Genomic DNA, 27,293 nt, shown 5'->3' with positions numbered 1-27,293 from the left:
ACTTCTTTTTGCCTGTGGTACTCTCAATGCTACAAGAATGAATGCAGCTCACGTTAGTGTCACCAGCTGTAATGACATGATCTGCAGTTACTCTTCTGAATGTTTTGCATCTCTTGTTTTCATTGTATTTGTACATTGGCTCTAAACCTTAATAGTAGCTTTCTTCTTTTAAAAATGGTTTAGCATGTTGTTCAAATAAGTATGGTTCAAACTGGTTAGCCTAGCTTATGAATTTCTCCCTCCTACTTTTACCTGTTTAATGCGTTTGACTTTACCTTACCCCACCTCTTGCAGGTTTGGAAACAGAGAGGCAATGACTTCTCGGGTGCTGTTTTGCATTGTGGTTTTTTAGCACTTGGCTAAGTCACTTCAGTTTATCCCTTTTGCTTTTATCTCTGTGGTGTGGCCTATGGAGACTGAATCTGTAAAATGCTTAAATGTTAGGTAACTACCATAGCAAATGAAACATCCTGTTAACTGGAATTTTGCACAGCTAACTCCAAAAGTTTCTCTGTCCCAAAACACAAGGTCTCTGACTCCCTTGGTGTTGACAATTAAAATGTTCCTTCTGCTCTTCCCTTGCTTCCCCTTTCTTGCTTGCCTTCAGTTGTTTTACTGTCTCTTCTTCCTTTGTCCTGCATACAATTTTTGCTGCCATTTCTCTGTTTGTTCCCATCTTTTGGCAGGTTGGTGAACAGCTGGGAATACAACTGCACAAATTGTCCCTATCTGCTGTGAAGTGCTTCTCTGCAAAATATTCTGTGCAAAATTTTCAGTTTCTTCATTCTCACCTTGACCTTCCTGAAAAAAAATATTTGGAGTAGTTAGAAAGCAAGAGATTAAAAGATGAGATTTTCCTTGCACAGTGCCAAGGATTTACAAGGTCAGGATGGGAAATGGAGCAGCTTTTAGAGCAGGGAGGAGTTTCTGAAATTGTGTTGAAGTGGAGGGCAGTGGTGCTTACCATGTTCCTACTAGTGAAAAAATACATTTTTAAACTGCATTATAGCAAGAGAAATATTGATATTTGGCTGACAGAACATTAGCCCAAAAAAGAACCCTGGAAAATGGCAGACACAAAAGTGCCCTGGAGCTAAACACTCTCGCTCTTTAGAAAGTCATAAGCAAGCAACAAGAAGAAAACACTCAGTGACACAGCTTTTAGTGAGCTTTTGGCAGGTTTTGGAATGTAATGGAGAAACCATGCAGTGCTATAATGTGATAAATTTGTGGGCATTAATACATGTGAAGACAGATTTTTGGATTACTGTATTATGATGCACAGCTCTCTGGCTAATTTGCATGCAACATTTCTATGATTAATAAATGAGGCAATGCTGGAAACTACTGTACTACAGTGAACCACTTGTAGCAATTGCCAGCACTCCAGCATGCAACATTAAATACTATGCTCTGCTTCTGTAAGCTCTGAATATTTGAAGATCAGTTTGCAGTTCCCAGGCTGCAAAGTGATCAAAGGAGGGGAAGAATGTTCCTTACTTTTATCCCTTTTACAGAGAACCAGAATAGTCAGCAGATACCTTGTGTAGAAATGTCAAGCAAACGCAAATGGAAAAAAATAAAATCAAAAGGACTTACTAAAATAACTGGAGTAAAAGTGTAAATCAACTCTTTATAAAAAGCAAGATGTATTTTTGAAGTCCTAATGTTTTGTACTTCACAGTTTTAGTAAAATGAACATATCATATTGCATAGAATAGTATACTCTCAATACTGGGATAAATCATTTGAAGATCATAAAGATAAGCATACAATGGGTCTGCATTAAAAAAATTTATTATGCTGTCTGAATCCAAGGTCTAAAAGTGTTGCAACTGATTTCTTGGTTCAAACACCACTTCTTTTACAGCACTCATGCCAAATTTGTGAAGATGGTGAGAAAATTCAGAAGATTAGATCTATAATCTGGTATCTTCAGTCTAAATAAAGAAGTGTCAGATATGTGACACATATGGCTAGCAATTCGGGGTATCAGGATATCTAGAATACACTGATATTGCTATCCTAGCTTGGAATTTCAGATCAGGCTCTCTGCCTTTTACTATGAAGAATTTTTTCCCTGCTTCAATGGGTTTTTTCTCACACTAACACAAGTTTTTTCTCAGCCTAACACAAATTTGTTCATCTCCATTCTCATTTTTTAATTCCTGTCTTTTTAAGAAACCTCTTGTGAAATTAAAGAGGTGCATCATATTCTTGCATCACACCCTGAGCACAGTTAGGCTTTGGCTTCCTGAGCTTTCAGATGACGCTGCCAGCACCACTCTGCCTCCTGAACATTTTACTGCAGGCATGGGCAGCTTACATGTTCTGAAGCAATGACTATATTAAGTACCCAGTGATGCATCCTTCCCAGAAACTGAAAATAAAGGTATAAAGGAAATCTGCACAATAATTTATGGGTGTTAACATATGGGTGTAAGCTTCTCTGTGGGTAATTATGTGGCTAGGCTAATGATGCCAAGGATGCTTTGATACATTAAAAAAATTTCTCACAATGATGTTATTGAGCATTTCATTAGTCAGAAGTACGTGCAGACCCCTGCGACAAGACAAAGCACCAGGCTACATTAGCATGCCTTGAAGAAGGCTCTCAGCTCAGAGAAATTGCTCCCAAAGCTTCCTCTGACTTGGTGGCAGGCAGCTGGCATGGAGCCCCTGAGTCCTTGAGCAATTCTCCAATACATTGCTCATCACTCCCATCATGAGAGCTCAGGGTATGTTCAGTTGCTGTGGAGACACCAGAAGCAATTCCACCACAAAGGCTACCCTGTGAAGTGGGCTCAGGCTGCCATGCCTCTGCCTGTTTTCCAGTATTGTCATTGCTCAGCTGGAATTAAACTTCACACAGTTTAAATTTTAAAGCCTTCAGTTTTTTTTTTCTATTTTTAGCTTTTCTTCAATGTCTAATCCTTTGACCACTTGCATTAACTTTGTGAAAAATTGCACTGTTCTAACACAGCCAACCACTGCCCTACTGACACACAGTTGCCAGCATTAGGGAAGGATCCTCAGGGATACAGGGGTTTACAGAAGAACCAGCCAGGTCTTCTGAGCACTGTCAGGGAGGCAGAGTCCTGCCCTTGCTCTGGCTGTGGGGAGGGCAGGAGATGCCCTGGTGTGGGGGGGTTGGATCTGGGGAGGCTGTGTCTGCATTTCCTGCGCCCCGCCAGCGTGTCACGCATGCTGGGACCGAGCCTCAGCTTGTGGAAATGCTTGCAGGGCAATTTACAGCAAACAGCCGCCCCTACTGCTGTGTTTGTTACAAACTTGGCTGCAGTACAGTAATGTTTAGTGGATTAATAATGTTTGCTTTTGGCCTCTCCTAGTCCCTCGGCAAACAATTTTCATGTATAATAAATGTTCTTATTTAGTCGAACTAGAACAGAGCCCAAGGGTCAGAATAGCCAAACCTGCATGCTGAGAAGAGACTCCAGGTTTCCACACAAGGCAGCAGCTCTCTTCCCTCTCCAAGCCAGGGTCCAGTGTTTGGGCACTTCCGCAGAGTCAGTTTTGCTGAGCAGGTCTCTGAAACTGCAGAGGGGCCACGCCACATGTCCCCTTTGGCAGGAACCAGTCTGTCCAGTCAAAAGGGTCGCAGTGGGCAGCAGAGGCAGCACGGAATCACTGGGACAGGCAGATATTTCTTGAGTGTTTGGCATCTTAAAATAGAACAACATGTTTTAAATTTAAAAACCTTATTTTTATATATATATAAAAAATAGGCAAAAAGTAAACATCTCACACAGGGCATGCTGTGAGGGCACATGAGGGTGACTAAGTGGCTTATGGTCTTGCATTTTCGAAGAAAGCCCTAAGGCTTTTAGAGTTACAAACCCTTTAAAAATCTATACTGTTTATTTTGTTGATTATTAGTCTCTTTTGGGAAACAAAGTGTCTGCCCATGTTTCATAACATGTAGCAGAAATACAGAGATATGCAAATACAGAAGTTACACAACGAAAGCAAAACTGAATTAAAGCTGTTTACAGTCAAAAAATGAGAACCAGATCTGCAGCCTTTTTATTGCTACACCACTGAAATGAGTGTGTGCACAGCCAGGCTGCTGAGGTGCTTTAGTGCTGCTTGGTAGAGCTGTTTCTCTGCATTCTCCCACCCCTCTTTAGGCCTCCTCAGTTACTGCTAAAATGGAGGCAACCAGTCTTGGGTATAATGAAAGAGGAATGTTTAAGTAGTCCTGTAAAACTTTATGACAGCTATTAATTGACAGCAAGTAATTAAGAACAGCAATCAGAACTTATTTCAAGTGATGCACTGGTGACTTCTGGCCTGGGGAGCAGAAGGCTGGCAACACTGCTGTGACAAGCAGTGGGACAGAGACTCTTGGCTATTGAACCCTGTGACCCAAGTGCTGTGGCTGAGTATTTGAAAATACTACAAGAAATACAGGTTGTTACACAGATCCAGGTGCTCGCTGACACACCTGGTGAGCTTGCCAGCACTGTCTCCAGCGGAGGATTTCTTGCCAGTCCTGTACACTGAAGTTGTGCTTACACAAAGCTGTGGGCAAGATCCAAGAGCTCAGACAGGCAGGTTAGGTCAGTGTCTGCCATGAAAAGGTAGGCAAGATGAATTCATTTTGTCTTGGCTTATCTGAGCGATGCCCTGCCTCGCCATGGCACAGTGGTCTGTGTCACTGGCAATTTTCGCTGCCACAAAAGGTGTTGCTTGACCACAGCTAGCAAAACAACAAGTAAATATGTAAAACAATTTGACAGGCACCAGAGAAAGAACATTATCAAACAAATTATTTCTCAAGTGTTATTGGGTCATATGCAGGGAAAATAAAATAAAAAATTTCTTGCAGGACATCTAAGCAACAAAACTATTTTCACTGAGCCAGGAGACTCAAGCTACGAGCTACCTTTGATCCAGACTGGCTAATTATGAAACCTATTCCTGTACAGTTCCCTTCATTATGCAGGCCACATAGATTATTTCTATCTCTTCAAGAAATATGCATGAATGTTTTCTGAAAGTGATTAGTTTGACACTTTTTACACTTCATTGTTTGATTGATTGTTCAGGGTGAAAAGGAAAAGAAATCTTTGGCAACCTCTTGTGGTTGTGGGGCATTTCTTTATACCCACTTCCATTGAGGATCAGTAGTGGGGGCTACAAACACATCAAAACAGAAGTATCAGTGGGACAGCCAGATCTTCAGACTGGAGTTCATATTAGCAATTCAGGGAAAAAAGAGATAGAAACATATAAATACATTTAGGAACATATTAAACACAGATACATTTCTGAACTCTGAACACAAGAGTGTATTGGGACTTTGCAAATCAGCTTTGCCTTTATAGCAAGACCATGCAAACTTCAGCTCCTAAGCCTGAGACTGGAGATATTGAAAATTACAGCCACCTTTGTTGTAATGTGAAAATGTAGGTTAAATAACATATTTCTTCAGATATATTCTTCTCTTTATATTTTTTCCTAATTGTCTCCATTTTTCCTTTGGCAGCCATAAAACATTGTAACCAACCACAAATAACTATACAGATGGAAGAGGGAGAATGTAAACAGACCATTCTTACTCCTTGTTTTGCTTATTCATATTTTGAACATGTTTATTTGTTTATAAAATTGTTGTACATTAATAGAAGCACTAGAAATATTTCCAAGCCATTGGTTACAGATAATTTAAAGATGATTTAAAGTTCATTAATTCTCTAAAAATGAATCATGTAAAAATGAGGCCTTCCTGTCCTCAGATCTACTCATCTCCCTGTCTGATTTTAATTTTCTCAGCTCTTTTAGAGATTCAGCCCAAGCTGAGCAGAAATGCAGTGATTTATCTCAACAGTGCCAGAAATTCAGGGCAATTTTGAAGTACTTGGGAGAGCTTATCCCTTGCTAGCTGCCAGTGCTGACAGCCCAGTTCAAGAGAGAGGTTTCTGTTGCCCCTCCCATGCCAGGTTCAGCCCCACTCCCAAGGTGCCCAGGGATGCCCGTGCAGGGTGTTCACAGAGATGTGCTTTGGTGCAGCCCTGTGCAGCAGTGTCCCTCCCATCCCATCCCATCTCATCCAGGATGGTGACAGGAGCCATGGGAGCGGAGCAGGGCCCAGCACAAACCCCTGAGGGCCCCACACCACAGGAAAACAGCTGCCCTTCACCTGCACAGCTCCTGCTCCCACAGCTAACAAGAGGACGGCCTAGCACATCTGGAAACTCACAGGGCTGCTTTTCAGAGTGAAAATACAGTTCACAGAGAGAGAGAGAGTTCCTACACTTCCCATGTAACAAAGGCTGTGCTGGTTGGGAGGAATGGTTTGTTACAGCTCTCTGGGAGCAGAAGTGCAGCTTTCATAGTGGATTATCAAATGCCTGAAGGCTTTGTAGATCTGTTCATTCTGGGTACAGATGAACCCACCACTTCTCCAAGCTTGCTCAGCAGCACGGTTCAAGTCCCCAATGCATGTCCACTGATCTTTGTATTTCCTTGAAACAGCCCATTTGGAATGATCATTAATGGAATGAAAGGTGAAGTTCAATGGCATCCCTATTATGTTTATGTTGTAGACGTGGTAGTCAAGAGAGCAATTCGAGTAAAGTTTTTCTCCAGAACGCTGCCAGGATTCAGCCAACAAATCAGTCTTCAGCTCCTGAGCCATCCAGGCCACATAGATATCTGTGGAATAACACAGGGTGTGGGCAATCAGTGTTTCATGTTCCTTCATTTAAGAACAGACTGAAAAGCATAATCTAAATTGTGCTAGTTTCATTGCAAAGCATGAAGTTGGCCAGAGGGAATTTTGCCCCCTCCCCTTATTTTGACTTTTTCAGAAGTTCATTTCTACTTTTTCTCCTTCTAGAAAACCTGTTACAAACAAACAGCATGAAAAAAGGGAACAGACAAAAAAATTGCAAGTCCTCTTCATAACAAAGAACTCCCAGATGATTCAACCCCCCTATTTCTTCTTCTTTGTTACTGCTGAATAATGGAGCATAATTTTCCTGAAGATCTAATTGTTCAATACCTTAGGATGGACCAGACAGCTTTTTGCTTTGTGGGGCTGAGAGAACACTAGGATAGGACAGCACACCTTGCCCTCTGATACATCTGAAGCTGAACTTCCTTTTTCCCCCTCAGAGAGAATATGAATTTTTAAATAATTTATAAATTCATATTTTAAGAATAAATTGAGAATGTGTTATATAGAGAGCAAAAGGTTCTCTTACCATCTATGAACAAGTGTGATTTTGCAAAGTGGAGAAAGGTTTCCCCATGAGCTGACTGGAGCTTGGAGAGGTGGTGCAAGGGGGCTGAGGGCAGCCTGGCCTTTGCACAGAGTTTCTGGAGATTTGGGAGATCAGCTTGGAAGATGTCAGGGATGGAACAGCTGTAGATTCCTGGATTATAACTCAGCATCTGTTGGTCTGGGAAAACCCACAAAAATGAACACATGCAGAATTAAAATGGGTTAAAAAAAAGCAATCAAGAGAGCAAAGTTCTATCTTGGACAGAAAACCTAAATCCTTCTTAATCTTGACAGCCTATCTCCTGGATGAGTTATGCGTCAAAGTATCTTATTTTAGCAACCACGAATTTGTGCATTGCTTTGTATCCTGACTGGCCCTGCAGCACAAAGACTGGCTGGGAAAGTACACTCAGGCTTTCCACTTACACCCCATTATTTCTAGCAGAACTGTTAACTGGGAGTTTTGGTCCACTGCCACTTCCACCCATGCCCATCTTCAAGCCTCTCTGCAGTCAGGGAGCACTCGGACATCACGTGTAAATCCAAACCTGCCTCTATTTACAGGACTTGTTTCCAGTCAGTTACAGCTGCCAAGCCAAATGCAAACAGAGGAGCTGCCAAAGGGTCTAGTTTGGTTTTAGGGAGAACAGAACTTGACTTTCAGCATCTGGATTGAATTTGCAGAAGAAATCTCCTTTTCTGAACAGTGCACAGCTCAACTGTAGAAGTCCTTGCCATGGATAGCATAAACAGCTAGGGAACAAAGGGGCTCATTAGGTGAGTCCATGGAAGACCATTCCATCAGAAACATTCCAGTCTTTCTGGCTCAGCAAATCCCTGAACCACAGATTAGCAGAAGCTGGGAGGATGAGGCAGGAAAAAGCATTAGCATATGCATCTCATTTTTTGTCCTCTTCCGCTCTACACAAGCATAGATGTGTTTCCACAAACAGGAACCTGGGTTAGACAGCTCTGAGGTGTGGCCAGCCTGGCAATTTGCACAGCATGTGCTGTTTATTAACTTGATTTGAGGTTTCTGAGAGAGAGAAGAGTGAAAAAACAGCGTGAAAAGAGTTGAGGAACATGCCAATATGACTTCTTGTGGTGTCTTTCAATAGTCCCTTTTCAGGATTCCAGTGCCAGTTATCACTGCCAGATAGTTCTGAATCTTGCAGCTGTATTTTGTTGGGTTTGGGGTTTTTTTATGCATTTAGTGTTGGCAATTTTTGTGGCAAATAAATACCTGGGAAAATTCTAGGTGATATTTATTCCATACTTCATATTTCTGATGAGTCAAGGCTACTACTCCAGCTCAAGCAGTGGTTGCCTTACATTTTCAGAACTGCAGATGACTGTTGCTGACTGAGCTATTACTGTTAAAAGTGATTAATCATCCTACTTTGTATTTCCAAAGCATTTGTTTGCATGGACTGAGTTTACTCTCGATATGCACTTGTGACTATTATTATCCTGATAGGCCCCATAGGGAGATGAAAACAGAGTGGAAGAGTGAATTTCCCACATTCACACAGGAAATCATTGGATAAACACAACTGAAGCCAAGAATGCTTTTTCCAGGCCCCACTTGGTTTCCCAATGTCACAAAAAAAGGTCAAGAACAAGGAATTTTTGAGGAGAAACCTCAAGGAAAGCAATCAGAGAGATGTAGTGGGACAAAGGCTTTCTTAGGGAGAAGCTTTTCATACCTATTTCTGTGAACTGATCATATTTGAAGGTTATACAGATGGCCGTCTGTCCGAAGGACTCCCCAGTAGATGGATATCCATAACCATCCTCAGGGATGGGAGGGAACAGGGGCACACTGTGAATCACCCAGAAGCCTTGTGATTTATCCAAGAGCAGAAATCCTGTCAAAATAAAAGTTACTGCAAATGAATAAAGGAGGAAAGAACCCTGGGATGATAGAGCTGTGCCCTACTTTGGCTTTGCTGCTGCAGATACCATATTTCAGTGTGTTAATGTCTACAGCAAGCTGATCTAGAGTAGATTATTAGATCATAGGAGACCCTAATATTGTATTAAAAATGCATCAATTCTTTCCTGCATAATTCAAACTGTCATCATGTTTTATTTGAATAAAATCTTTTCACACCCCCATCCTCTGCTCAAATTTTGCCTTTAAGAGTTCTGACAATTGAAGGTCACAGGTTGTGACCCTCTCTCCATTGCTCATCTTTTTTCATTTCAAATATTCACTGGACAAAGGGAAACAGGTTCTGTCAATACCGTGTCTTCTTTCCCAGACCAAAATGTCTCCCATGGGGAAGCAGCAGAGAGACAGGCTATGCTTCTCCCCTCCAGGGTGGATCATGCTCCTGAGCTGTGCCCATTGCTGCAGCCTGAAAACACAGCCCTGCAAAATGTGCTCATTTCCACGTCAGGCTGGGCAAACCCCACCTGCTTCCTCAGGGGAACATTTAAACTCCACTGAAGTTTTACACTCATATAAAGTCTCGATTTTCTGTAACTACATCCTACAGTGCTTCCATTCCAGTTTCTTGTCCCGGAAAGTTTGGAGGGGTTTTTGTTGAGGGAATGTTTCCCTTCACATCTTGTACTGCTTTGCCATCAGGCACAGGATGGTGCTGAAATGATTTCTATTAGTTTCAACTCTTGAAACAAAGAGTCCATAAGCCCCAGGATCCTTCACACAGCACAGGCATAGCAAAACCAAAACAGAAGCTGCAACATAGGTGACTATACAAAAACCACACACCATGCAAATCACTCTTCAGTTTTGCTCTAGGCAGGAATTTTAGATATGCAGATAGGCAAACAGACAGACAAGTAGATGAAGTCGATGCTATCTGCAATTTTAGAAAGGAGAAAATAGTAGTTTGGGACTCTCCCTGTACCTTTGGTGTGTCCACATTTCGACCCTTTGGAGTCTGATTCAGGGATCTCATCGTTGTATATTGCATACGCAGTGGTGTTCCTCTGCAGGGAAACACACATTTCTGAAACATGACATTCAGTAAGAGGAAGGCATTTAAGCAAACATCTGCTGGGAACAGAAGAAAGAATTCAGGATTCCTCTGTGTGAACATCACGAGCCTAATCCTGCTCCCAGTTCAGCTGACACAGTCTCCACAGACCTTACAGTAAAACCAACCTGAAGACTCAGCATTAGGGCCTCAGCTGACATGAAGTGGAAGCTCTCTCAATCACTGCTGTAGCCCTTTCCCAAGGGTTGAATATGCTTGCTAAGCCAGTTTACATGGGTTTAGTGGCCACTTGCTTGCAAAGAAGTTCCACTGTCTGTTTTTTGGGCCTCTCTCTGATTTAGCAACCAGATCTGGTAAAAATATTTGCTGAGTAAAAATAGACATGACAACTGTTCTTATTAAGGGCAAGTAATTAAAGCTTTTTTGCAAAAAAATTTGCATACAGCCGCACCTTATTTCCCCTGAATAGAGAACTTCAAAGGAGTTGGGACATGCCTCCCCTCCCAATGTACTCTGAGTTTGTAAACAGTTTATTACAGCTGCAGTAAGACCTGGGATTTGACAGTTTTCTGGACTGCCAATATTTAAGTGACTTTTGGGAGTCTCTTGTACATACAAATTACTTGCACCCTACCACAAACCCACAGGAGAAATGTGAAGACATGCCCAGACTCCCAACAATACTACACAGATGGGAAAAAATAATTATAGGGAAATCTTGTGATATTTTACCATCACTTCACACAAATGTGCATGAGGTGTCTGAGGGTAGGAGCAAAAAAAAGAAGTCAACAAGCAGCATAACACTGCTGGAGCAGTCACAGTGATTTCAGGAGGACAATAAAACCCCAGATTTGATTTGAGTCAGTGTATGAAACACATGCACATAGCAGGGCTTAGGACAAGTGTCTGCAACAATTACCACTGGCCTTGGTCAGATGTTGTTTCAGATATTGCTCAACGTGAATTGCAGAAAAGAAGCCAAAGGGAGAATGTATGAAAACTCTTTTTTTGATGGACAATAACTATATGAAAAGCTTGACTAGAAATTAGAAGTTTGAGGATTATTCCTAATTGTTACCAAAACTACAAATAATATGCCCAGCTGTCAAAGTGCTCCTCCCCTATGTGTTTTAGCAGATCCAGTGGTCAGGCCTGGCTTATATGCTTATTCTGGCTGCTTTCATGTCATCTGCATAAAATATCACGTAATCACAGTAACAAAAACGAAATGTCACTTGCCTTGGACTCATATGTCTCATACAGCTGCTGCAGTGTTTGTCCCAGAGCACTCTGGCTCATGTTGATGAGGTATTTACCAAGCTGCCACTGTGGAGTCAGAGCATCCATGTACAGGTATTCCAGTCCCAGCATGGGAATCTGTCCTTTGGCATGCTTTGGCAGCTTGTAAAGAGCAAACCTGCAACAGAGAAGAGCAATTGGTTTTTCACCACCACCCTGTTTGAATGTATATCAATGAGTATCTCCCTCCCTGAGAAAAAGCAGGGTGAATCCAGGGATGCCTGGGCTGGAGGGGCAGCAGTGCAGCCTGACCCTCAAAGCAATGACCCAGCCCAGGGACCAGCTGCAGTTTGCCAGCACAGTCCCTGCTGCAGACAAATCTGTGCTGCTGCTTAGCAAGCAAGGGAGGCTGATTCAGCACCAAACTCCTGATGCTGTGGCCAGACTGCTGTTGGTACCCCTGAAGAATCTGAGGTAGCCTTGGTTGAGTCCATGAAATCCCTATTGCTCCTGGCTCTGGTAATGAACCTCAGGTCCCAAACCCAGTCTAACATTCCCCCAGGTCAAACAATTTCTATATTATATAAATATGGCTTTATATTAAATAGATAAAATTAGGTATTGAAATAAAAAAGTGCATTATATTATGTTTATATGTTGCAGACTGGAAATTTTCAAACCATTAGCCAGGAATACAAATCTCTTCAAAACTGTAAAGTATTCAATATTGTCAGTAAACAGAGTAAATGGCTCAGTTCATACTAAGGTTCCTGATAAAGTAAACAAGTTTTCCCAGTGCACAAGTCCATGGGATTAATCACAATGTAATTAACTCAGCCACTTTCTCTGAGGGCTGTAATTGAGTCATTTGCTATTAATGTCAACACTAAGGACTGAGTGGCATTGTTTTCAGTCTGTACTATTTAACAAAAATGCAGCCTGTGCTTAACCGCTCAAGCATATCAGGAGGAGTAAACCTTGCCCAGTTGATTTAGAGGCTCAAGTTGGTGACAAAAGACATCTCCAAACACAGGTAAGAAGTGGTAGGAAAACATTCTACTAGAGAAGAACATTTAATCCATGGGAAATGTACATGTACAGGCAGAAGAAAAACATACACCAGTGGTGGTCCTGGTAATCCACCTGCCACTGACTGAAGGATCTCCTCAAAGTATCTCAGAAGAAATAACTTCTGATGACAGATCATAAAGAAGAAAGTGATTTATATAACCAGGCTGGGAAGAGTGGTCTGTGCCTATACATGCACCAGGAGTCACAACAATCCCTTTATCCGAAATAAAGATTTGAAATGAAAATTCAGAAAGGAGAGGAATAGCAGTAGTTACAGTAGTAAGAGCTGATCCAGGAATTAGTAGATGAAGCCTTTCCAAACTACTTTGAGACCTACTGAAAGGTTTATGCTCTCGAAGTGTTTACAGCTTTGCATCTGACAAACCCACCTTAGCAGATACGCTTACGAAATGCTAGTCACGGAGCTATCAGGAAATTGCCTGCCGATTCCCAGTGGATACATGTTTTGGCTCTTTCCAGAAAGCCAGCTGAGTGTATTACCAATTAAAGTTGTATAAAATATTTAATGCTATTTGTGCACAGGAAATTTCTCAAGAACTTAGGCATTGGTGGGAGCAGAGTAAAAGTTATTTTCCCGAGAACCAAGAAAGAGCAAATCAGCTTAGACTGGGTTAGCACTGTCACATTGTTTTCTTGTGACTGAACACAACTTACAAGCAAGAATCACATCTTTACTTCTTCCCTTCCTCCCCACCCCCTCAAAAAAAAAGCCCAAACAAACAATGTGCATGGTGGCTTCAGTCCTTGACTCAGCATTTCTCAGAAAGAATAGTTCTGGCTTTTACTTGCAGGGAAGGCTTCCCACAGAAAAGTGAGTTTAGATGAATAAGGGAAAGACTCTGCCATCCTCACACAGCCGGTCCCAGGGCCATGTGCTCTGGCAGCCCCTGTGGGAGGTGCAGCAAGGATTGTGGGATGAGATCCTGAGTGAAGTGAAAACACAGGAGAGAATTCTGCTCGCCCAGGTACTGCGTGCGGGGAGGAGCTGCCAGCCCAGCTGGGGAGCACAGATGGGATCAGGTCAGATAAAGCAAGTGATCCCTCTGGTTCAGCGGCAAATGAAAGGGTGTGTGAGTACTGAGCAGTTATGGAATACTGCAGGATGAAACCACTGCATAGCAGGAACTCACACAAACCTGCTGCTAACTGAACGTAATGCAGTGTTGTTTGTTTAAAAGGACATTGACATCTTTTGTTAAAGAGGAGGCTCTTCTCAGCAGTTTCAGTTCTGCTTCTCCGGTCAGCTTCATAGCAACCACATCCAGAATCCAAAGGCTGACTCTTCTTAGTAAACCAGAATGACCCCAGCAGACAGGCAAGTTTGTCTTCTTTTGATCAGGGCATATTGAAAAGGTAACACCCCCCCATGTCCTACCTGCTAAATTTGTGAAAGGGAACATGGATTTGCCTGTGCAGACCCCCAGGTTTCCTCGTCACTGGAACCTGGGGAACAGGCCCCACATCACTGGCATTGACATTGAGGCACAGGTGAATTACTCCTGGTCCCAGCCTTCAAAGAATTTCTCAGAAAATTTTAATGCAAAAATTGTCTTCATCTAAGAAACTGACAGTTTGTATATATATTGGTCTGTGTTTTTGTTCGTTTTTTTTGTTTGTTTGTTTGGGTTTTTGTGTTCATTTGTTTTTCATGAAAAACCTCATTCTGCAAGGAATAAATCCAATTTAGGGAGGAATAAAATATCTCATACCTTGAAGTTCCTTGATAGCTGCACCAACTAAGAGTCTGATTCCTGAAAAGATTACATTATCCAGAAGGGCCTTGGCGAAGGTGACAAGTCATAGGGATGGTCATACATTTGGTGCTATGCCAACAGAGAGCAAAGCCGGGGTTGTGCTCCTGCACCAGAGGCCCTCGCTGTGGTTAGCTCTGTGTGCAAGGAAAGGGATGGGCCTACCTCTTCGGCACTTGTATCCAAACTAATCGCTGCTCACAAGAAAAACATTTTTCTTTTGAAATTAGTTGATAGTTATCTTCAGGAAGCTCTTTTTCAAGAGCCCTCTTTTCACTTTTAAAATCTGGGCTGGATATTATGCAATTGCACTTTGCATCTTTTCATCTTGAAAGCTCATTAATCCAATTAATCCTTTCATGCCCGGAGTTGGGCTCGCAGCCGGCAGCGGGCAGGCGCCGGCGGTGCCGTGACGGCAGCTCCGGGCAGGAGCGACTCCTGCTCCAGCGACAGGGCACCGGCGCTCGGCCGCGCTGCTGCCGCCGGCCCGGGGCGGCTCAGCCTCCGCTGCCGCTCAGCGAGCGGCCGAGAGCCCCGCTGCCGCTCAGAGCCAGCCCAGGGGACACGCGGGCCCTTCCCGCCGCTGCTTCCCGGGCCAGCGAGCCCGGGCCCGGCCGTGCCCCCGGGGCTGCCGCTGGCGAGCGCAGCCTTGGCACCGCAACACAGGCTGTGCTCGCTTTGATCATGAGACATGAACGCCGTGTAAAACCGTGATTATTTCATTGTTCTGCAGTTAGTCATGATCCTGCACGGTGGTTGGTTGAGAGAAACGAAATCCGATTTCAGTGACTTATCCTAGGTTTTTCAAACGCAGCGCTCCGCCACTACTCTCACGCCGACAGCGCTGAACCAGCGACTGCCTTTGCATTGCTTCTCGGTGACCCACCCACTTCCCGCCGTTCAATCTCAATGTATTTATTTACTCTCCCAGCGGTTCTCTCCTGCACGGCATTTACTCACCAATCCACCGTCTCCCCCGCTTCGTTCCTGCAGGAAATCTCAGCGGCCCGCAGGGGCACGCAGGAGAGAAGGAAGAGCAGAGCGAGGTGGCAGCAAGCAGATCCCGCCGGCATTTTGGTTTCCCGGCTGCGCAGGGCGAGCCCCGAGCGGCTGTAAAAGGAGAAGTTGCGCTGCGAGAGCTGTCAGCTCCTGCCCACGGAGCAGGGAGCGCAGCCGGCACGGCGCAGCCGGCCCGGGACACCGGGCTCCACTGCAGGGACGGCCATGGACAGCGGGACACGGGCTCTTGGGAGCCGCCGGAAACTGCTCAAGGTTTCTTTGGGCAACAAAATGACAGCTGACAAGCTATGTTTTTGACAAAAAAACAGGAAAAAATTATTATTTGACTATTTACAATATTCATGGTATTCTGCTTTAAAAAAAAAGCTCCAGTCCGCAGATACCGAAACACTTTTTGTTTTCTTTTCAGTTCTCCATGACTGACGTACAAATTTTCCACAACTATCTGAAAAAAAACGCTGGTGTTCAGACAAGCGAAACATCATCATCTCCAGCTCACAACTTCTCCGCCCAGCCCTCGCAGCGAGCGCAGCCTCGGCCCGTGCCCGCAGAAAGGGCTCCCGCTCAGCGCCGCGCCCCGCCCGATGGCGCTGGGGACCTCCAGACACCCCCGGGCACCTTCAGCCACCCCTGGGGACTGAGGCCGTAGGGACTGAGCCGGAGAAACGCTCTGATCTCTGAACCAAATGAATTTACTTACAATTAGCTAATGCTTTTTTCAACGATTTTTAAAGTGCATTAACATTTCTGTTAAGAACAAGCATGTCTGAATGGAGTGATTTCACATCTGATATTCTTTTAGCAATTCACACATAAAAAGCCTAAATTTGTATTTTGGTGTGGAAATGCTCTTTCTCCGTTCTCATTATGCCTACACGAAAAGGGGCTGATTTACATTAAAAGTTGTTGATATGGAGTATGGGATATTTCAGCCTCATGGAAAGTCTAGTGCAATGAGCTCTAGGTATTTTAGCACAACAGAAATCCCCACAAGCTTTGCAGAATTTTGTCACCTTGCTAGAACAATCTCTCCAACATTGTAAGAGATGTGTAAATGGTGTGTGTTTGGCAGAAGCAGGGTAAAACTTAATAATAGGGCTTAATGCAAACAAAACCAATGATCCCAGAGAAGAGACTCAGTGAAGGTCTATATGCTCAGGACTAATTCACAGATGACAAATGAGAGACTAGTTCACTGTGACTCCTGTTCTATAATCTGTCTCCCAGAAAATTTTAAAATTTTATCACAGCTGCTACTAATACAATAATAGTCTCCTAAAGCATTTTTTCTTCCTGTCAGGACTTTGCAATTTATAATGAAAATATTCTCATTATCACAGGTAACTACAAAAATAAAGGCCATAAGCACTGTTTATGTTTCACTGGCATTCCACTGCATTTCTTTACTACTGCCACGTGTTTTCTTTGCAGATCCAGGACCTTGAAGTCCTCAACTGTGAATATGGCAAGAATACAATTAAGTTCCTTCGCCTTCATAAAGAGGGAAAGAAGCAGTTTGTTAAAGAAGTGGAAGTGTGTGCACATCTCCGGCTGACTTCTGCTCAGGAGTACCTGGAAGGAAACAATTCTCTTGTGATACCTACAGACACCATAAAGAATATTGTCCTTGTGTTGGCCAAAAAAAATGGGGTATTTTTACTTATTTTTTAACTAGCCTTGCTGTTTCTTACAACTTCATTTGAAAGTATTTGTTATACTAACTTTTTATTTTTAATTTGCATATCAGATCAGTACCAAAGTAATTTTCAGTGATTTTATTTTTCCTCCTCCACTGCTTATCCTGTGGACTCTTTCTTAGTTTTCCAAAGCCTTTTTTTCTCAGGAGCTAGCACTGTTTTTTGTGGATTTTTCATATAAAAGCCATTTTTAAAAAAATTTAATAGCCCATAATCCCACATTATTCCTATATAGTATTTTTAAACAGAAGATCTCCAAGTATGAGACTCCTCTTAATTCTTCTGTGCTCTTACTGCCATCAATTGCATGTATCATAATGACAATCTGTAGCACTAAATTTCTCCATAATGAAATCCCATCTTTACCCTGTAAAACTTAAATAGAATATCACCATATCAATCAGAATAATCGTGATAAATTATTATTTCAGCATTATATCCTCAAAGCATAAGACTCCTGCAGCAGTTTCTCTCAGTCCAAGAACTGCAGCTCACTGTACCACAGAATGGAAGATTTTTAACACAACTACAGCTGCTATTTGCAGCATATGCTACAAGCTGGTCAAATGACTGGGCACAGTGAGCCAAGCTAGAAATAAGAGAAATGTGTTTTCAACCACACTGATTCTTCCCAAATACAACAACCAGAAAAATCTACTTTTGTACATGAGGTAATTGCTTCTTTCTAACAATACTGTTTGCTGCCTTAGATCCCAAGTTTAGAACAATTTGCTATAGATATCTGCAATCACTTCATGACAACATTTTGCCAAGTGGCGTACGTCAAAGCCTACGTTCAAGAAGTACCATGGCAACGTCTGCATGAGGTATCTAAAACACTAATACATTCCATTTGTTTATGCTGTAGCCATTCCTCACTCCCTTAGCTCCTGTTTTCAAATTAACATAATAATATTTATGGCACTTTTACTTATGTGTCTGCTCTAAACTGCAGGATGGCGTTCCCCACATCCACTCATTCATATGTGTTCCTGATGGGATCCGCTTTTGTGAAGCTGAGCAGTGCCGGAATGGTGAGAAAAGAATTGGCAGCATCCCCTACTTCTCTGGAAATATTTCTGCCAATGATAGATGAAGATGGCTTTAGAGATAGCTATGGGTGTTACAGGGCTTAGGGCACAGCCAAACTGCTCCAGAGGTCTAAACCAAAGAAGATTTTTGACGTTCTTGATCTCTGAGACATGGCTGAGGAACTAACGTAGCTCACATTAGTATGTATATCCCAAACATGGAATGGTTACAACAGCACATCCAGCAGAACTGTTACATCTTGCCACAGGATTTAACAGCATTCCGAGAACAGGCTGCTTACTTTTCTACCTTATACTACAACCTGCAGTCTCCTATGATCCTTATCTGATACCACACTGCTGCAGGCCAATTGCCTGCTTTGCAGTAATTTTCAAACTCCTGTCAACATGCCCTTATTTTATTTCTAAGAAAGAAATTTCATTGCTGCAAGCCAGACTAGCTTGAACATCGTGAGCACTCTGGTCTACATGTGAACCATTGTACACATGAAAATACTTCAGTGTGCTTACTATTTTTGCCCACCATGCATAAACAAAGCAGTATTTGGCTTAACCAAGAGTTTTGTAACACTTAAAAGACAGGCTTTCAAGCTTAGCTGTCTGTCCATGAATTGGCATTCCAAAGGGAGTGTAAAAATCTCTACTTGCTATGGCTTGCAACAAAAGCCCAAGTCCAGTCTCACTGTGATGGGGTTTTGTTTAATGCATCTCCTGGATTACTGGGAACCGAGCTGAGGCCACTGTATCACTTCACATAATGGCTTTAGAGGACTTAGCATTAGCTCAGTACCTGTCTATACTATATTAATGTAACTTAGAACTTTTTCCCATCCTATTCAGAACCAGTGGCAAGACCAGTTTCACTTGCAGACAGGACACAAGTTTTGAAAGGTCCATCTGAGCATTGCTCCTGTGTTCCTACTGAAAGAACACAGAAAGCCTTCCACAAGTCTCCAGTGCCTCTTAGCCTTATCTTTTTTAATGTCTCTAGTATTGTTAACTACTGCTGTACTTTTGGCAGCCTCAACAGTATTGACTGTATTTTCTGGAAAACATTAAAAAAGACACCTGAATTAAAAAAAAAAAAAAAAAAAAAAAAAAAAAGAAACAAAAAGAATCTCTACATTTTTGAAAAGCTGTTGCTCTTAATGTAGATTTTATTAAATTTTTTATCATCATGAAAATTTAACAAGCAATTCTGCAACTTCAGATTCTACACAAACAGAAAGCTTTTATGGCTTACTGAAGAAACCACCTGTCCTTCTTAGACTTGCCTTCATGTAGCCTTCAAGTTGTTTCTTTAGTATTCCCTTCCTAGGTGAACAATAACCAAAGTGATGATTTTCAAATCACTTTTATTTTTCTTCTAAGAGAATGTTCTCTATATTTAGCATCCTCCTATGCACCTATCAGCCATATATGGGAGTTCATTTCTCAGTTAATCCTATTGTTTAATAATTTTCTTATCATGAAAAAGAAAACCCTAGTGAGAGGTTTAATAGAATTATGTTTTGCCATTGTATCAGCTGATAAAAGGCTCAGAGTTTTTTGGAAACTCAAAACATTGTAAGTAACTTAACTGAATCAAAATTTGTCAACTGAAGACAGCACGAGCACAAAGCCTCCTGAAAGCACAGCATGAGCCGTTCACCTTGGAAACTCTCCCTGGGTGCTGTCTCCTTTGGAGCTAGTTTCAGGCTGATTGCTGTACAGTCAGCCAGCCTTTCAGTCAATCTTTTGTTGCAAGGAGCTCTTTCAAATAAGGCTAAGTATTTGAATATAGGATAAATATTTCTCCAGGTTCACTGATAGTACCTGCACTACATTAATACCTGTGTGTCACAGTCTTATACCCAAGTGATGAATTATTCAAGATCTGTACAAACCCCAAAATATTCTGTCCAAGGTCAGTCTCTTTTTTAGATATTTTTACAGCTTTTGTAAATAACAGGAGGACATAGGCTAAATGATAGATACACCTCCTTAGACTCATTCAAAAACAATAATGAATGTAAACAAGAAAAGAAATAGATAAGATACAGTGTCAGCAATATCCAGTCACAGATCCATTTAAAAACACCCAAACCTCTAAACAATCATGCAATATAAAAAATGCCTACCATGGTGGAATCCTTTCCAGTATAAGGTCCTTCAAAGATATCATTAAAAGACAAAATTTTTGAGTCCTCCAAATCCAAGGCAGGATTACTATGCGCTTGACATATTCAAGGATGAATTTTGAACTAGCTAGTGTGAGCATGAAGAGCAGCACAAAGCCAGCAGCTTGGACTTCAGCCCCTGACTATCTGCACAGGCCCTGAATGAGCCTGCATGCCATGAAGTTTCTCTTTTCTGAATAAGCTTTTTGGCAGCTCTGGTCAGTGAAATTCTCAGTTACCATCTTGGTGTGCTCTAAATGACTGTCTGCTTGAAATCGAAATAGCTGCCTTCAAAAAGAGTCAGCAGAAAAGTTCAGGTCACAACTGCTTGGTGTTTAGAAGACAATGATCCACCCATGCAGCAGTGATCCTCGAGAGCTCGTTTTATAAATAGTGGCTAAGAGCAAAGCCATTGTCAGTTTGAACCTGTGGGTGGCATCTGTATCAGTGCCAGTTCCTGCTCATTAGCTGAACTGCAGGGATTTGCATTGGCTCCTGGCTCTCATTCTCAGAGATGCAAAACTCCCAACAGGATGGGTATCTAAAGCAAATTACTGACTGAGGCTCTGTCTTTATACAGAGAATTTTTACATTTGTCCGTGTTCTTGGAAAAGGCACCATCACAGCACTGGTAGCCTATTTATTTTCTCTTTAGAGCCATTCCTAAATTGACATCAGCACGAGCCAACCCAACATGTCCCAATACCAAGTGAGATGAAGTCCATCCTCAGTTCTCCTTAACTGCAGATCACTTGATGGGATTCTCCATTTTCTAGATTGAGCCTGACTTCAGTAGTTTCTGTCTTGTTTCTTACCTTTCTGCCAAAATCAGTGTGCAGAAAGTTATTGTCTGCTTTCTGGCACTTGAGCTGTCAATGCAAGTATGCACCCAAAGGTTTCTTTCTTTGTGTGAAAAGAAGCTCATATTTTTTTTTGCAATTTTCAATCACAGGTCCTCTGATTGTCTTTGCGGGAATTAAGGACCTGAAACTTATGAAGACAACACAGTCTGGCTTTGAAGGCTTCTATAAGAATGAACACACCACACTTCCTGAAAGACATGACAGGATTCTATGTGGAGAGCTCTTCTGCAAATGGTCATACGGCGAATGCAAGGATTTTGACTTTAACTGCATATGGTATATGTTATATCAAGTAATATTAATTTCCCAATCTATACTCACAAAGACCCTCTATACAATACAGAAGGTCTAAGGGCCAGATCCACAGCTGCTATGCACCAGCCACTCACAGGTCTCAGTGACAGCAATCAGCTCTTGTTACGAGGGGTGAGAGGCATGTCTTAGGGGTACTTCTCTCTCTAAGGGTACATCACTGGACAGGATTCAAATGAACAGTTCAGTGTTCAGTACAGAACACTTTAGGAGAATAAAAAAACCCTTTTTGTTAATTATATTTCTGGCAGGGGTGGAGAGAGGAAACAGAATTTGGGTGAAAGGACAACTTGTTCCTCCATAAAATCCCATGGGCTATATATTTGTAAGAAAAGACATGCAAAATATAAACAAAAACCACCCCACAGCAGAGCATTACAGATCTAAGCAGAGACAGCTGATACAAGGTTTAGTAAGAACCTGTGTTACCTCTAGGAAGAAAATCCGTGAATGTATCCTTGAAGCCTTTGCTGGACCACCTGACTGTGGGGAATATTCACCCTCTTACCAGAAAACTGTCAACTGTATCCAGATGCTTGTCCTTTCCAGAGTGCCACAGGTATCTTCTTTCCTCCTAATGATGTTTTACTTCAACAATAGTGAATGTTAATTGCACCACTGAGGAGACCAACATGAGACTGTTATTTTCTCTGTCAGTTCTAAGACTGGGAACACAATGGGGGAGAACATCACTCAGTTCTTGGCAGCACTTGAATAAAAGTGAAAGGTGTGCCACACATGTTCACTAGATTGCATTTGATCAACTGTACTGGGGGAGTGGCATTGTTCCTTTTTATACAGTGAAAAGCCTGCCAGGCTGTTGACTGAAAAGCTGCTCTAATTCATTGTCTCATCCATTTTCATGGTTTCAGGTACAGGTCATAGAAGCCGTCTTGAACAACACTTTTTATAATGTTGTAGACATGAAGAATCTAGGCTTGACCAATGACAAAGAAGTAAGTAAATGCTTCAAATACAACTTGACTGCCCTCTTTAGAAATACCAGCCTCAAAGCATAGCAGCAGTACTACATAAAACCAAATTAAAGTGACCAAACTTTCTCCCAGTCCGAGTAAAAGCTCCACATTACCTCTAAAAAGACTTAAACTGATTACAAAAGGAGGATAAATAATTGTCTTTTTGTGTTATTGATAAAAGCTAAAGATCAAGTGGAATAATCTGGACATTAAAAGGACCTGTAACAGAGACTGTCTCTGAAAAATTATTCCTGCTTTCTCCACTGAATTTGACTCTCAATTATAATGTCAACCTGTGCATTTTACCAAGCAGAATGCACTGTGGCATTCCAGACTGGTCCAATAGTGGATGAGGTACAAGCCTGGGATCAGGCAGAGGGCAAGAGGTAGGGGGTGAGATGTATTTGCTCCTCCCTCCACAGCTACTCTAGTTGCCAGCTAGGTCCAGCTGAAAGTCTGTTAGGTTACCCTCACATGAAAGAGAAAAATTGGGTTATTCCATTGACATCGACAGTCTATAGTCTGTTTATGCTCTAGTCTCCCTCCAAAGTCTTGTGATTCTGCTACTGTGCTGTCCTATCCTTTCCCTTCTTCAGGTGGACATTATAGATCCACTTTTACTTGTGATAGTGTCAGCATCTGCCACTGGTGTTCATAGGAGGGAGAAAAGGTCTGGGCATGATTTTATTAAGGAGGTGAACAGCTGGATTTTCTGCTAGTCTATCCCTGTCTCAAACATAACCTTTGTGTTTGTGCTCACCCCCCTCAGGTTCTGGTTCCAGTGGAAACTCCTTATGGCTCCTGTGCTTGCACACTTGGCCGGAAGAAGTTTTTTGAAGCACAAGGCCAGATGCTGAGAGATGAGAGGAAATGTCAGTTTGGACTGGCAGCTGCCCAGGGAAACTAAACCTCTTGGCTCTACTCAACCTTCCAGATAAACTTAATAGCATGGCTTTCCTATCAATGTTTACTCCTTATTGGCCTCCTCCATTGCTGACTACTTTTCCCTCTATGAACTCCTGAACATGGGATTTATGAAGGACCCTCAGGAAATCGGAAATCAAAGTCTGTCCCTGACTTCCAGTGTGATTTGCAGACTGAAGTGCCCTAATCTCTTTGGAAAATCCCAGCTGGAAATAAGTAAATGAATAAGTAAATTAATTTTTAAACTAGCTATTCCCAGACCTTTAATGAAACAATTAATTTGATGTCTGTAACATGTTTTTGACATGTAAAATCAGGAAATCTCTATATTCTCTTTATTAATATTTCTTCAGTAAAATGAATATACAGGCATAAGACCTGCTGTTTCATTGACATAACCTGTCATGACCCCTTGAAGCCACACTGATCTACAGAGCTGAGGTTCTGACCCAGTGACTGAACAGGGAATCAGTCAGAATCAGGATTTCTTTAAGTAGGAAATGAGAAACAGAAAGAAAAAAAAGCATCTCTCATATCTCCTTTGTGGTGTAATAGTTACAGCTGTTGACTACTTTCTCTGCATGTATTCTGACTGCATGACTGCTGCTGCTACTCATCAGACTGTAGTTACTATAGCACTTTTACATTAATCACTGAGGTAATTTGAGGGTTTGGGCTATCTCTGTAGGTTTAATCAAATAGTTTTCTTTAGTCTAACAATCTTATCATGACTTCTGAGCAGGCCTACGTAGCCCTATTACATTTGGGAGGGGTAGGGAGAAAACTAGACAGACAGATAATGCATATTTTACTTTAGTTACCCCAGGTGATAGCTTTGAACATTGAGATAAAATACAGTCAGTGATTCTCATCTCACAAACTGTGGCTACCACATTTGCAACAGGAATCATCCTGAGCTTCCAACAGCTTCTAACCCTCTCTCGTTTTCTCCGAGTGTCATTTTCACAGACTCCATGTGACAGAGTACAGATCGACTGGGAAGTGCCCAAAATAAAAACTGCAGTTAAGTTGCCTTTGTGCCTCCTGAGTTTGGTAGACATGCAGCCTGTTCTGGATACAATCATTAAATTCATCAGCACCAAAAATGGGGGAGATGTCCTGCTCTGTGTGACATTTTGAAGTGCTTTGCAAGCTAGAAACATGCCTTGATGAGCAGGGCATAACAGATGCAAGAGGAGAACACTCCACCAGCCTGAGCTATCCCCTGAACAGCAGGAAAAATGACACCACGGAGTGAGGCTGTCTCAGCTGAGATGTTCTCTGGTCACCAGCCAATTCCGAAAGCTTTATTTACAACGCTTCTAGCTTTTCCTGGGGACATTCTTGCTTACTTTCTTAGATTGTGTTGTATTGTACTTGCGGGCTTATGTCTTGCTACTTCTGTCACTTCTAGGTACTTTTAATTTATTAATGTATCTTTTAAAGGCAAATAAAGAGCAACATCAAAAAACAAACTAGCTTTTGAGTATTTACTATTTATATATAAATGTGAATATTTTAAGTAGAAGAACTATTTTAATTCATTCAATTTCACCTCAAAAAGTGACCAATCTTCTTCCAAATGGCACTTCCCTACCAAAAGATGAAAAAGAATCTTACTGAACATTTCAGCATTTGTCTCTTTCTGAAACAAGGCAGATCTGCACAACCAACTTCCTTTCAACCTTATAAGAAATTTATTGCATTAGGCACAAGGTTTCTTTCATTACTTTTTGTGCTTCATTTGTGGCCCTGCAAGGTAGTGGTGGACTAACCTCCATGGCAGAATGAGGACACAAAGCAGTGAGCAGTTGTTTACTGAGCCTTTCCTGTGGCAACAAACACACACATACACTCATGCAGTGTGGTTTGTGTAAACCTCCACAGACAGGCAGACATTCAGTGTCTCTGGAGCATCGCAGTGCAGCTCCATCCAGCGCTGCAAACCTGAGTCACTTACGTGGGCAGATTGCTTCTAAAGAAAGTACTTAGGCCATTGGAAGCAGCACTAATTTCCCATATAGCAACAAGATTAAAGTAACAGTGGCATAAATCATTCTTGCAAATGTGAGTTAGCCAGACTTGGGCTTGAAATCTGACCAAATTCCCACTGGCTTCATTAGATTCAGTCTCCACGATGGACTTGCATTAATTTCATTCAGACAGATGTTTTTTTCAATTCCTGTTCCTAGGAGCTATTCAAGTTGCTCACTGTGTTTTACTCAGAAGCAGCTGTGATGCTTTGCTGATGCCATCACACTTGATGAAAATGAGCAGCAGCTAGCAGGTTGTAAAATTGCTGTTTAAAATACAACTTCTTGCTGATAACATAAAACTTGCTAGTCCTGAGCAACATCCCAGTAGTTCATAGGGGATGAAGTCTCCTACCAAGAAAGAGGGTATTTCAAGTGCACAAGCATGTTATCTTTTTAGTCTTTGATTCTTTCCCATCCTGTTTCTGCTCAATTCTGATAACTGCCCAGGACAGTCCAACACAGCCTGCCTCAGCTGCTCATCATGCTCCATGCACAACCAGGGTCATGCAGATAAAATATACCAGCTAAACTCATCAGCCAGTACTAAAACAGAAAGCAGATGTCACTGTCATCTGCTTTCCTGACTGTAATATTCTATATATATTGCTACCTGCTTTCCAATATACATTTAAACTTGCCAGTTTTTATTAACTATTACAGCTACTTTTTTTTCCCCTTCCTTAAAGTTGTCTTTTTTCCTTTCTTAATTTAACTTTGCTTTTATCAAGAGTACATTATCCTGACTCTAAGTTAAGCTGAGCTACTTAAAATGACCAAAAAACTGTTTCTGGCTAAAAATCTCAAAATAATTACTTTTGAATTTAGAATTACGCTATTTTTATATATAGCAGCCAACCATATCCCTCCTGGAAAGTGCACAGCTGTATCTAGAAAGGAAACATATGAAATGTTTCCAGTTACTGGATCAAAATGTCAACTCACATGTCAGCTACAATATAAAATGTTTCCTGAGAGCTTCACCATTCATAGCAGCCTGAGAAAGACACACAGAAGTACCTGAGTGTATGCATGCACACACACACACACATATGTGTATAAAACACGAGTATAAATGACACTTACTGGATCAGCTGATGTATGACTAATCTATAGCAATCACATCAGAAAAACATGGTCTGGGGCTAGTTGTTGCTAAAACAAAAAAACGACACAAACAATACTGGAGTGACTCAAAATTAGATAAACAGGGGGTAGAGCAACTTTTGATTCAGAGGGAACTACAACAGAAACCATAGTGCCTGAGTACTGTGGAGGGCTTCTGCCACTTCTCAAGTGTGACATTAGGAATGAATTTCTACATTACATCTGACTGAAAAAGACAAGAGTTCAAGTTTTAATGACCTCATACTCCTGCAATGTTTTCAAATCCTCTAGACACACATATTTCCAGGTAGGAAAGCCCAGGCAAGCTGGCATGTGTTATTTATGCAGAAGGGAGGAGGGAATTTGAAGAGTGTCCTTGTGAAACAGGGTTGCTACACTCAGGCACACACCCATTTCCACATTTCTCTCCCCACAGTTTGGCCACCAGCTTGTGAACAAACTCAGCCACAAGTTCCTTACTTTGACTTCCTTCCTCCTTCCACCATCCACTAAGACAAAGTAATGTTACTCTTGAATCCAAAAGATCAGTGCAAGTGATGAGCTTTCCCTCCCTTTTCTGATAAAATTTAGCTGCTAAAATAAGAGGCATCCTCAATGTAATAAGTACCAAAGAGTGTACTTTATGGAGGGGCAGCTGGATTACAGCAATCATCCAAAAATGGGAAGAGAACATCCTGAGATGAATGCAAGTCTGCCAATGCCAAGACATGTGCTGCGGCCTTATCAGCAGATCAGCTGATAATAGAGCAGTTGTAACTGCTGACTGCTCCTTCAGCAAGGATGCTCATGAGTGCAGCAGACAAATACAACAGTGGTCTCCAGTACTCA

General features: G+C 41.9%; 2 protein-coding genes across 6 annotated transcripts in view; one reads left to right on the top strand and one right to left on the bottom strand.

Annotated features, from left to right (window-relative positions):
• The window catches only part of LOC119703904 (uricase-like), a 28,209-nt gene extending 925 nt beyond the window's left edge, over window positions 1–27,284 (top strand). The window contains exons 2-8 of one of the 2 annotated variants that reach the window (XM_038144390.1): window positions 16,752–16,970; window positions 17,728–17,844; window positions 17,973–18,051; window positions 21,181–21,367; window positions 21,839–21,962; window positions 22,276–22,359; window positions 23,150–27,284. In XM_038144390.1, coding sequence (XP_038000318.1) covers window positions 16,752–16,970; window positions 17,728–17,844; window positions 17,973–18,051; window positions 21,181–21,367; window positions 21,839–21,962; window positions 22,276–22,359; window positions 23,150–23,287 — 948 coding nt within the window. In that variant the 3' untranslated portion in view covers window positions 23,288–27,284. Of the gene's footprint in view, window positions 1–15,416; window positions 16,971–17,727; window positions 17,845–17,972; window positions 18,052–21,180; window positions 21,368–21,838; window positions 21,963–22,275; window positions 22,360–23,149 lie in introns of those variants that run through there. The other variant, XM_038144389.1, reaches the window with a different exon arrangement.
• Window positions 5,396–27,293, bottom strand: part of DNASE2B (deoxyribonuclease 2 beta) — a 31,305-nt gene continuing 9,407 nt past the window's right edge. For 3 of the 4 annotated variants that reach the window (XM_038144385.1, XM_038144384.1, XM_038144386.1), the window contains 6 exons: window positions 15,261–15,410; window positions 11,458–11,635; window positions 10,126–10,207; window positions 8,956–9,117; window positions 7,230–7,427; window positions 5,396–6,678 (listed from right to left, as the gene is read on the bottom strand). In XM_038144385.1, coding sequence (XP_038000313.1) covers window positions 6,323–6,678; window positions 7,230–7,427; window positions 8,956–9,117; window positions 10,126–10,207; window positions 11,458–11,635; window positions 15,261–15,410 — 1,126 coding nt within the window. In that variant the 3' untranslated portion in view covers window positions 5,396–6,322. The remainder of the gene's footprint in view (window positions 6,679–7,229; window positions 7,428–8,955; window positions 9,118–10,125; window positions 10,208–11,457; window positions 11,636–15,260; window positions 15,411–27,293) is intronic. The other variant, XM_038144387.1, reaches the window with a different exon arrangement.

This window comes from Motacilla alba, chromosome 8 (genome assembly GCF_015832195.1).
Source record: "Motacilla alba alba isolate MOTALB_02 chromosome 8, Motacilla_alba_V1.0_pri, whole genome shotgun sequence".
NCBI lineage: Eukaryota > Metazoa > Chordata > Aves > Passeriformes > Motacillidae > Motacilla > Motacilla alba.
Note: the sequence above shows the minus strand (reverse complement) of the source record. Positions and strands in the feature narration are given on the sequence as shown.